The following is a 12479-nucleotide window of genomic DNA, read 5'->3' as shown; positions in this document are numbered from 1 at the left end:
GAGTGAGACTCTGTCAAAAAACAAAAAACAAACAAACAAACAAAAAAAACCACACAAAAACAAACAAAAAACTTTTAGTCATCAAATTTAAAAATCCAGGAACAATAATTTACCAGCATTGTCAGTGGCTCAGTAGTTCCTGTGGTCACTACACTGTGTATTTGCAACACTGGGCAGATGCTGAATGTTGGCAGAGCTCAATGGTTTTTGGCCAGCTCTGCTGGTAAAGAGCCCTGTTGCTGTTGCTTCCCCAAACCCCAACCCCAGGGGTAATTAAGCATGCCCCCACTCTCTGAAGGTAACTAAGGTGAGGATACATTTAAACTGGAAAACGTAGACAGAGACTGCAGAAACTATCCTACAAACACAAGCTGGGCTAACTGTGTAGAAGATATTTTCTGCGGATTTGCAGAAATAGACAGAGTTGTGGCCCTCACTTGTACTTTTACAATGCTTTCCCTATCATCATTAATAATTATAGTACTCAGCTGGATGCGGTAGCCTATGCTTGTAATCCCAGCACTTTGGGAGGCCAAGGTGGGTAGATCACCTGAGGTCGGGAGTTCGAGACCAGCCTGACCAACATGGAGAAACCTCGTCTCTACTAAAAATACAAAAATTAGCCAGGTGTGTTGGTGCATGCCTGTAATCCCAGCTACTTGGGAGGCTGAGGCAGGAGAATTGCTTGAACCTGGGAGGCGGAAGTTGCGGTGAGCCAAGATTGCACCATTGCACTCCAGCCTGGGCAACAAGAGTGAAACTCCGTCTCAAAAAAACAAAAACCAAACCAAAACAAAAATTATAGTACTTTATTCTTTCAGTAATAAATATGCTATGGCTTGATGGATGAAACTTCAATATATGAAACCCACATGGAGAGTTTCATTGCTTATTACACTAGAATGCTTGCCAATCAATACTTGAAACTTAATATTTGGATAATTAGAACAAATCCAGATGGCATGACACTGTGAGGCTGATTAGATATGATGGTGACCCCAATGCAATAAGGCACTTATTGGTCATGGCCAAGGAATGTAAGAAATAACTGTTGGTTACTCATCTTCCAAAGGCTGAGGCTAAATAGCAGGCTTTGGGCAATTAGTGAAGCCAAAGCTAAAACTCACTGCATCTTATACACATTTATATTTTTTAAATTTAAATCTGTATCAATTGAATACAAGCATCTAACACTTTGTTAAAAAAGAGTCTAAAGGCAATTCCTTTTCCATGCAGAAAATCTGGGAAACATAAAAATAATATATTAAAGAAAAATAAAATCACCAGAAATAATCACTTTTTTCTTTTCCCATGCATTGATCTTTTTCTCTTCTTTTAAAACAAGTATTTATTAAATTCTCCTTTCTAAATTACAAAAATAACACATACTCACTGTATTCAGTGATATCATGTAAAGATACATAAAATGAAAGTTTTGACCAGGTGCAGTGGCTCACACCTGTAATCCTAGCACTTTGGGAGGCTGAGGTGGGTGGATTGCTTGAGTCCAGGCATTCGAGACCAGCCTGGACAACATGGTGAGACCCCCCTCTCTACAAAAAATACAAAACATTAGCCAGGTGTGGTGGCGCCTGCCTGTAGTCCCAGCTATTCCGGAGGCTGAGGTGGGCGGGTCGAGTGCCACCACACTCCAGCTTGGGCGACAGAGTGAGACTTTGTCTCAAAAAATAAAAGAAAAAGACAAAAAAAGAGACAGTTTCTTTCATCTCCCCACATTCCTCTCTTTACTAATCATTACACACACACACGTGCACTTGTAGGATCATCTCCGCAAAATGAGAATATGTGCATTCAAATTTTAATTAATTTTGGCAGAATCATTTTCAAAATGGCTGTAGCAGTTCACATTCCCACTTAGCTAAGTTTGCTCACATCCTCTCCAGAGCTGGATTTTACTATGTTAAAGATTTTTCTGCCAAAATCATGTGTACAAATGGCACCTTATTTTTTAAAATCTGGACTTGTATTCCCGTAACAGCCAGTGACATCTGGAGTGGTATCATTCGTCTGACCTATGTGGATCCCCAGCTCCTAGCACAGAGCAGGTGTTGAGGGCATATGCGCTAAAGAAATGCTACTTACCCGTGTGAATTTTTAAATGCCGCTCCATGTCCTTCATGCCATAAGCAGTCTTGAATTGGCAACCTAAAAAAAAAAAAAAAAAAAAAAAGGCAAGATTAATTACAAAGGGAAACTTAGTAACTTTTAGTATGGAGAAAACTGGCAGAAACATCCTTAACCAAGTGACAAGAGTTACCACCACAGTAATGGGAAAAGAGATCTCATGTGCCTTCATATGTGATGACCGGGAAAAACACACCGTCATTTTGTGGTTCCTGCCAAAACTGCGTAACCTGAATCTAATCACAAGGAAACATCAAATAAACCCAAACTAAGGCCCTGTTGACAAAAATCACTGGCCTATACTTTTCAAAAATGTCAAGCTTATGAAAGATAAATGCTTAACTGTTCTTGATTAGAGGAAATGAAAGACATAAAATCTAAATGCAATTAGTGATCACTGGTTGGAGCCTGGATCAGAGGGGAAAAATGTCATTCTTTTGATATTGGTAGAAAGGACATTGGTGGGACACTTGATGATGAAATCTGACTAAGGTCAGTAGGTTAGATAATAGTACCTATAAATGTTAATTTTCTGATCTTGATGATTGTCCTGTGGTTATTTAAAATAATATTCCGGTTTTTAGGAAATACACACTGAAGTATTTAGGAATAAAGGGGTATCTCATTGTCAGCAACTTTCAAATGGTTTGGGGAAAACTATACTTTTATATATATTTGTATATATACAAAGAATGAAAAAGCAAATATAATAGAATGGTAACATTTGGGGAATCTAGATGAAGGGCATACAGGGATTTTTTTGGTACAATTTTTGCAACTTTTCTGTACGTCTGAAATTATTTCCAATTAAAACCAAAGTAAGGAAAGAAAATTCTTACTGGATATCTTGCTAAGCTACAGCATAGGAAAAAAATTTATAGCAACCTGAAATTTTCATGAGTTCCACTTCAAAGGCCTATGGCTAGAAAAGTCTTAGAACCCACATGCAGAATGACCACAGACAGTGGGGGATAGGTTGTATGTGCTGATGTAAATGCCAGGGGGCTGATTTTTATGCCAGGTAGTTTGGAGCACATCCATGAGCAGTTGTCAGGAACTCACGAGGAGGAGCCCTGGAGCCTGGTTAAATATCACACCCTCTACACAAGTAGGACATAATGCTGCCTTTACCTGGATAGCAACAGTTAAGCCTTTTCTGGGCAGGTGGCGTTGTGGGCTTTTTGGTGCGTGACTTGGCAGGGAGAGAGATGACAGTGGCTGTCTGGTTTTCATTACTTTCCGTGGGCAGATAAGTTTGATAGCCATGTTCAAAAACAAATTCTGGAGCTGAAACTAAAAGATATGGTGATTATTAATTTTCTTAATATAAATGCCCTCTAACTGTGGTGTCTGCCTACTTTCCTTTGTAGAGAGAATGCATGTACTAGTTTGCTTTCCCAGCCTCCCTTGCGGCTTCAGAGTGATCATGTGACCCAGTTCTAGCTAATGAGACACTAGAGAGCATCTGCTGGGAGACTTCTGCAAAAGACTTTCCTTCCTGATTTAAAATAGCATGGGGGGGCAGGGTGGGCAGGGCAGATGGAAAAAGAAGCAGTTGAGAAAAGCTCATCTTGCTGCCCTGGCTGCCCTACTTCCTGTCTTTGTACATGCTGGAGTGGTGATGTGATGCCTGGATCTGTGGCAGCCATTCTGTAACCATAAGGGTAAACATGAAAATCAGATGCTGAGTCAGAGCTCTGAAGCCACCCAAATCTATACATTTTTCTTTTTTTTTTTTTCCGAGATAGGGTTTCATTTTGTCACCTACGCTGGAGTGCAGTGGCACGATCACACCTCACTGCAGCCTCGACCTCCCAGGCTCGAGCAATCCTCCCACCTCAGCCTCACAAGCAGCTGGGACTATAGGCATGCACCACCATGCCCGGCTGATTTTTGTATTTTTTGTAGAGACTGGGGTCTCACCATGCTGTGCGGGCTGGTCTCAAACTCCTGAGCTCAAGTGATCTACCTGTCTCTGCCTCCCACCGTGTTAACTACCATGCCTGCCCTAGACTTAAATAAACAAGAAATGTCCCTATAATTTATGCCAGGTAAGTTTTCTGTTAACTGCAGCCAAATGCATTAGGTGCTTTCATAAGCTATATGACAACATCCTAATAAAACAACAAAAAGGAATGATAGAAGGGATTTGGGGCAAAACTAGTCTAATTAACATTCTCTTCAGCAGAAGTATTTCCCCCCTCAAAAAATTCCTTGTACTCTTACTGAGGTTCTGACGCAAAAAGAAAAAAAATAGCAAAACACAAGACTAAATATAAAATATAATTGTAGGCTGGGCACCTACATTTTGTACAATTGTAGGCATGGCTCACAGCTGTAATCCTAGCACTTTGGGAGGCTGAGGCAGGTGGATCACCTGAGGTCAGGTGTTCAAGACCAGCCTGGCCAACAGTGTGAAACTCCATCTCTACTAAAAATACAAAAATTAGCTGGGCCTGGTGGCGGGCACTTGAAATCTCAGCTACTCTGGAGGCTGAGGCAAGAGAATTGCTTGAACCTGGGAGGCGGGGGTTGCAGTGAGCCGAGATCATGCTGTTACACTCCAACCTGGGCAACAAGAGTGAAACTCTCAAAAAAAATAAAAAATAAATAAAAATAATAAATAAATAAAATTGTAAAAGATAAGATAGGCAGTCTCAAACTTCTTTGCTTTAAGAATCCCTCCCTTCCTCCCTCCCTCCCTCTTCCCTTCCCCTCACTCCTTCTCCTCTTCCCCTTTCCTCCCTCCCTTCTTTCCTTCCTCTCCTCCTCTTTGTTTTTCTGGTTCTTTCTTAGAATGTAATTTGTCATACAAAGATCTGGCTTCAAATGAGAAGTAAATATGACCAATGGAGGCTTGTTCATTGGATGAACCTGTCAGGCTAAGAGGCCCTAATGATGATTTTGAGAGCAGCTGTAATATTCTGTTTCCCAAACTTCAGTCACTCAGACACCACCTTTGACATTTTTGACATTTTATTTACAGATTATTTAAGTCAACACAGGCCTAACATCACTGTTTATTTTAGCTTTGTCCGAAGCACTAATATCCAGGCCACATGCTCCAGGTGCTAGTTATGTTTTCTCTTAAAACAAACACTATATTTCTTTGAATCTAAGATGTTTTAGATTGTAAAGTGCATCATAATTTCATATATGATGAAAATGCTGCCAATTAAACACATTATGACAACTCTTTTTTTTAGGTATTTTATTTTATATTTATCAAATGGGCTTTTCCTGACTTCTTCGGAGATTTGGCAGGAAACCCAAGTTCTTGATCTCCATCTCTTTGGCACCTTCAGTAGTGACCGTATCACTCTGATACATGTCAAATGATACCCTGGTGCTATCAGCATTTGGTATTTGAGTAAAGCCACAGTTTCCATTTTTCTCAATGGAAATATATGTAGGGAAGTCAAGGGTTTGGTTGAAAGTCAGCTGAAAGATTCAGACAAACTGATGTTTCCTGTTTTCAGGCCAAGTATCTCTGATGCATGAATCAGCTGCACCTGTCTCTTGTTGAAATGTTTTCATTTACTCTGTGGGATCTGGCTGTTTCTCCTGGTTTCTCTAGCTCTACTTGGTTCTCAAAGCCTGGTCTCCAGACAGCAGCATTGGAGCTGCCTGGGAACTTGTTACCAAGGCAAATTTTTTAGGCCCCATCTCAGACCTACTGAATCAGACACTCTGGGGGTGCACCCAACAATCTGTGCTCTAACGAGCCCTCCAGGTGATCCTGATACATGCTCAAGTTTAAGAACCACTAGCGGAGACCATCCTTTTCCATCTATCTTGGCAGTAGAACTTAACCCAGCTCTGTCTATATGAGGAATTCCACCTTTCTTGGTTGTTGCTTTGCAAGAACGTGCAACTGCAGTCACTCCTCCAACAATGAAGATTTGCTTCATTAATATCAAATTTACCCCTGTTACTGTTTTCAAGCATTTCTGGGTAAGCAATTACTTTTCATCTTCAACTTGCTTCATCATGCAATATCGTGGAAGACATTTTAAACAGCAATTAAACTCAATACATATAGTTCCAAAATTGCACACGACGCAGCTAAGGTGAGAAAAATGTGACCCACTGAAATCAAGTTCGTTCACATGCACAGCAAGGTAATGTTTTTGGACTGCCTGTTGGTTGACAGAAATCTCACTGATTCTAAAATGCATTGTTGTTTCAGATATGTTAAAATGTGTCTTCAAACTGATATAAGTTCAGGTTTGACCATTCACTGTGGATGTGACCTGAGGCCAGTGATGTAAGTTCACTGAACTTGTTTTCTCATTATAAATGGGGACAATCACCATGCCCACTTCATAAGGGTGTTGCAAAGTTTAACAAGAGAATTCAGTAGCACAGGATGTGGCCATGGTTGAATCTCAATAAATGTCAACGGGGATATATTACAGTTCAATAGAACCAGACTCTGGCACTTGTGGATCAAACTCTCAACTGAAATGCGCATGAGCTAGGATGATCAACCATCCCTGTTTGTCTTGGACTGGGGTTTCTCAAGAACTTTTGGTGCTAAAACCAGGGTGCTGGGTCATGGTCATACTCCATGGCTTCCCAAGCTTCTGCTCTACAACTTCCTGCACAAGTGATGCCCTGTGCTGGAAGGTGTTCACAGTGGGGTAGGTATGGGTGGCCAGGCCCTCCCTACAAGTCAGCTCGCAGGCTCCTCAGCACTCTCTTGAAAGGTAGGTGGTAGGCCCTTCACCCTCCCGCCACTTTCTGCTCTCCCCAGAGATTGGCTGGGCTCCATCTCTTAACTGTCCTCTACCATAAGCCTGGGCAAGTCACAGCAGAGGGAAATGTGGGAGTATTTTGGATATCAACCCCTTCTCAGATGTATAATTTGCAAATATTTTCTCATTCCATAGGCTGCATTTTCATTTCTGCTGTTTCCTTTGATGCATCCAAGTTTTAAAATTTAATATAGTCCCAGCTGGGTGCAGTGTCTCACACCTGTAATCCCAGCACTTTGGGAGCCCAAGGCAGGCGGATCACCTGAGGTCGGGAGTTTGAGACCAGCCTGACTAACATGGAGAAACCCTGTGTCGAGTAAAAATACAAAATTAGCCGGGCGTGGTGGCACATGCCTGTAATCCCAGCTACTTGGGAGGCTGAGGCAGGAGAATCGCTTGAACCTGGGAGGCGGAGGTTACGGTGAGCCCAGATCACGCCATTGCACTCCAGCCTGGGCAACAAGAGCAAAATTCCATCTCAAAAAAAAAAAAAAAATTAATGTAGTCCCATTTGTCTATTTTCACTTGTTGCCTGTGCTTTGGTGTCTTGGAGAGGCAGCAGGAAGCATCATGAGTGGGCAGGTTAAACACAGCAAAGGGCCGGGTGTGGTGGCTCATGCCTGTAATCCCAGCACTTTGGGGGCCTGAGGCGGGCGTATCATTTGAGGTCAGGAGTTTGAGACCAGCCTGGCCAACATGGTGAGACCCCGTCTCTACTAAAAACACGAAAATTAGCCAGGCATGGTGGTGCGCACCTGTAGTCCCAGCTACTCAGAACGCTGAGGAAGGAGAATTGCTTGGACCCAGGAGACAGAGGTTGCAGTGAGCTGAGATCATGCCACTACACTCCAGTCTGGGTGACAGAGGGAGACTCCATCTCAAGGAAAAAAAAAAAAACCCAACAGCAAAGGGATTCAGGCACCCAGGTGCAGGGATCATTTTGGGGGCAGGGCTAATCCCATGTAACCTGTGAGTCATCCCAAAGTAGATGGCTATAGATCAGAAAGGGTTTGCTCCAGAGCTTAGGCTGTGTCTTACCTCCTTGGTCCTCAGTTTCTTTACCTGGAGAATGGGGACAATTTCCATTCCTATCTCCTAGGGCTGCTGTGAGGATCAGAAACCAGGCATGTAAAGCTGCTGTTGCTGTTGACTTTATTCACTAATTTATTCAGCAAATATTTATTAGGTACTGTACTGACTGTGTGCCAGGAACTGTTCTAAGCACTAGAAACAGAGCCGTGACTCAAAGAGACAAAAATCCCTGCCCTCATGGAGTGGACATTCTAGTTAGGAGTGGTGCAGGCAATAAGGATTTAAATATATACTGTGTAAATCAAGTGGTGTAAATATTATGGAGAAAAATAAAGCAGGGAAGGGAACCAGGAAATGCTGGTGGGCATGCAATTTTAAGCACGTCCAGGAAGGCCTCAGTGAGAAGGTAACATTTGAATATAAAACATGGAAGCATATAATTATTACATTAATAGTATTCCATTGCAGGTGTCCAGAATTCAATAGCAACGAAGGGGCATTGGGTGCTGAAGACTCTCATCCAGATGGTCGGCTTGCTGGCACCTCCTAGCTGGATTTATCAAGGGCATCCCTTCCCACACAAGGGGCCTTTCTAGAATCTGCTGTGAACGGCAGGACCTGCAGAGACACCCCAGGGAAAGGCTTATGGTAATCACTGAGGGACTGCTGGCGACCAGAGGCCTCCCTCATTCCCTTTGGTTGTTTGCATGTGATTTGATGCCAGAGTAGCCACTCGTCCCCAGGGGGTGTGTGTGCGTATGTGTATGTGTATGTGTGAGCATGCATGGTCAGACTGACCTTGGACCAATTTGGGCGTTTTTATTTTTTTTTGAGATGGAGTCTCACTCTGTTGCCCAGGCTGGAGTGCAACGGTGCCATCTTGGCTCACTGCAACCTCTGCCTCCCGGGTTCAAGTGATTCTCCTGCCTCAGCCTCCCTAGTGGCTGGGATTACAGGCACACACCACCACACCTGGCTCATTTTTGTATTTTTAGTAGAGACAGAGTTTCACCATGTTGGCCAGGCTGGTCTCAAACTTCTGACCTAAGGTGATCCGCCCGCCTCGGCCTCCCCAATTTCTTTTATTTTTTTGAGATGGAGTCTCGCTCTGTCACCCAGGCTGGAGTGCAATGGCGTGATCTCGGCTCATTGCAACCTCCGCCTCCTGGGTTCAAGCGATTCTCCTGCCTCGACCTTCTGAGTAGCTGGGACTACAGGTGCCTGCCACAGTGCCCAGCTAGTTCTTGCATTTTTAGTAGAGATGGAATTTCACCATGTTGGCCAGGCTGGTCTCACACTCCTGACCTCAGGTGATCTGCCCGCCTCGGCCTCCCAAAGTGTTGGGTGGGATTACAGGCATGAGCCACCGCGCCCGACCAGCTGGGTGTTTGTATGCAATTTGATGCCAGAGTAGCCACTCATCCCCAAGTGAGTGTATGTGTGTGTGTGTAGTGGACCTTGGACCAACTTGGGTGTGTGCATGTGATTTGATGCTGCAGTCACCACTCATTGCCAGGGGTGGGTGTGTGTGTGTGTGTGTGTGTGTGTGTGTGTGTACAGTCAGATTGACCCTGGACCAACCTCTGTCTCCTCTCACTAGCTGTAGGACCTTGACCAAGTCACTTCTCAGTTCTTTTGTTGGTAAAATGAGGATATTGCAGTGATCTCAGAGCTTAGATCTTGTTGTTCTAGTAAAGATTCAAGGGAAGGATAAGGCATACTGCAAGCCGGGCACACTGTAAGTTCTTGAGAGTTCTCAGTGGACATTATGGTAACTATGCATAATAGGTTATTATTTACCTGTATTCAGGTTTGGCATAATGAGTGGCATGGCCCTTGGGGAATCTCAGAGCACCCTAGAAGAAGGTGAAATGCCCCACATCTGCTGAGGCGGGATGACTCATAACCTTGGGGGGAAGTGCTTCCAGTAGAGGCGTGACTTGCCCACGCCCCAAGAATATTCTCTAGTCCCTCTTTTCACCGAGAATGCAGCACGGGCCACCTCTTTATGTGGGGGTCTTGTGTCTAACTTTTTGCAAGAGCTCAGGGCTTCAGCCCCTACCCTAGTGTGGCCATTAAAATCAAGTCTCCTGTTTAGTGAGATCAGACCCTGTCCCCGATACCCCAAGAAGCTCACAGCCTCACACACCTGCTGCCACTTTTGAATTTGTTTTCTGGCTCCCCGGGATTTCCCTTCTTTCCTGGGTGTTCAGGTGTGCATCTGAGAATTGCTTATTGTATTTAGTTCTGGTTTGTAGCAGGTGCATATTCAGTTATTTGATCATGATGTTGTTTAAAATGTTTGACTGAAATATGAATTTCATAGATAATCCAAATCTATTTCTCTGAAGTTTGTCTCTGTGGAGTCTTAGGGCTCACATGAACCAACCGTAGCTCCTTTTCTACCAAATTGCCTTTCAGACATCTCAAGACAGCTTTGATATCTCCTATCTAATTTGCTTCCCCTTCCCTTCTTCAACTTAAAAATTCCATTTAACACATCCTTTTCTCTTTTTAAATGACAACGTTTATTTCTGCAAAATAAAAGTTAACATGAATTTTAGGATTTTCTTCTCTACACAGAAAAGTTCAGGGAAGAAAAAACTAGGCTAAGTGTGGTGGCTCATGCCTGTAATCCCAGCAATTTGGGAGGCTGAGGCAGGATGATCACTTGAGACCAGGAGTTTGAGACCAGCCTGAGCAACACAGGGAGACGCCGTCTCCACAAAAACATACAAAAAATAGCTGGGTGTGATGCTGTGTGCCTGTAGTCCCAGCTAATTGTGGGGCTGAGGTGGAAGGATGGCTTAAGCTCAGGAGTTCCAGGCTGCAGTGAGCTATGATTGCACCACTGCACTTCAGCCTGGGTGACAGAGCAAGACTGTCTCTGGAAAAACAAAACAAAAAACTTTCCAATGCTGTCAAAACATGGCAATATACATCTTTGTTTTTTTTTTTTTTTTTTTTTTTTTTTGGCTCTGTTGCCCAGGCTGAAGTGCAGTGGTACAGTCCTGGCTCACAGCAACCTCTGCTACCCAGGTTCAAGTGATTCTCCTTTCTCAGCCTCCTGAGTGGCTGGGATTAAAGGTGTGCGCCACCATGCCCGGCTAATTTTTGTATTTTTAGCAGAGATGGGGGTTTCACCATGTTGGCCAGGCTCATCTTGAACTCCTGACCTCAAGTAATCTGCCTGCCTTGATCTCCCAAAGTGCTGCGATTACAGATGTGAGCCACTGGTGCCCAGCCTACATCCTTACTTTTTATACAAATCTCCTATTGCTACTGTGATTAAATACTTATTTGAGAAATTATTTAATGACTATTCTTTCTTCTATTTGGTTGGAGGAGTTAAGTGAGGACAGACCCTTGTTTCTTTCCATTACTGTTCCCCCTGCACCCACCACAGAACCAGGTGAAAGGGAGGAGCTCAAAGAACATTTGTTTAATTAACGATCAGCTAAAGGGCTAACCTCTTTTATATATAGAAAATATATTTTAGGGCCGGGAGCGGTGGCTCACACCTGTAATCCCAACACTTTGGGAGGCCGAGGCGGGTGGATCACCTGAGGTCAGGAGTTCGAGACCAGCCTGGTCAACATGGCAAAACTTCGTCTCTACTAAAAATACAAAAATTAGCTGGGCGTGGTGGTGGGTACCTGTAATCCCAGCTACTTGGGAGGCTGAGGCAGGAGAATTGCTTGAACCCGGGAGGTGGAGGTTGCAGTGGGCCAAGATCGCGTCATTGCGCTCCAGCCTGGGCAACAGAGTAAGGCTCCATCTCAAAAACAAAACAAAACAAAACAAAAAGGTATATTTTAAAAGCATAAAACTAGGATCAAGGCTTAAATCATTTTATATTTATTTTTAATGAAACACTTTTGGCATGTTAAAACATCTTATCATGTTGTCATTCATCGAAAACACAACCTCTAATGGCCACATAATATTTCATCATTTTGGTTGCTGAATAGTTTAACCATTTCCCTTTCTTGGACATGGAGGAGATATCTAGGAATTGACTTTTATGAGTAAAACCTGTCCAGAAGTTTAAATTTATCCCTCATGTCTTTGGGTACGTTCCTTGAAATTGAAGAGTTGGGTTAAAATGGTATGGATGTTTTATTACTTGGTGATTATATAATTATAACATCCTTTCAGAAAACTGAAATAATTTGCATTTTCCCCTTAACCTTGGCCGTCACAGAGAGAACTTGAGAGGACAAAACGAGATCACTTGAGTTTAATTTGAATTTCCTTTACATGTAATTAGTGAGATTAAACTCTCTTTCAACATTTATTTTTCCAATGACACGCCTTATTTGGTGAACTTCCTGTTTATTCTATTAGCTCATTTTTTTCTACTGGAATTTTAATTTTTTTCTTGATTTGTAAACGCTTTTTGCAGATTAAAGATACTGTCTTTTGTTTTGTTTTGTTTTGTTTTGTTTTGTTTTTGAGACAGGGTCTGGCTCTATCTCCCAGGCTGGAGGGCAGTGGCACCATCTCGGCTCACTGCAACATCTGCCTCCCAGGTTCAAGCAATTC

General features: G+C 43.1%; 1 protein-coding gene across 4 annotated transcripts in view; it reads right to left on the bottom strand.

The window, feature by feature from the left end:
• The window catches only part of ZFP64 (ZFP64 zinc finger protein), a 113629-nt gene that overhangs the window by 84440 nt on the left and 16710 nt on the right, over positions 1-12479 (bottom strand). For all 4 annotated transcript variants that reach the window (XM_032142455.2, XM_032142454.2, XM_032142453.2 and 1 more), the window contains 2 exons: positions 3277-3438; positions 2104-2166 (listed from right to left, as the gene is read on the bottom strand). In XM_032142455.2, coding sequence (XP_031998346.1) covers positions 2104-2166; positions 3277-3438 — 225 coding nt within the window. The remainder of the gene's footprint in view (positions 1-2103; positions 2167-3276; positions 3439-12479) is intronic.

The sequence above is a fragment of the Hylobates moloch genome, unplaced genomic scaffold (assembly GCF_009828535.3).
Source record: "Hylobates moloch isolate HMO894 unplaced genomic scaffold, HMol_V3 SCAFFOLD_21, whole genome shotgun sequence".
Taxonomy (NCBI): Eukaryota; Metazoa; Chordata; class Mammalia; order Primates; family Hylobatidae; genus Hylobates; species Hylobates moloch.
This window is presented reverse-complemented; position numbering and strand designations above follow the sequence as displayed.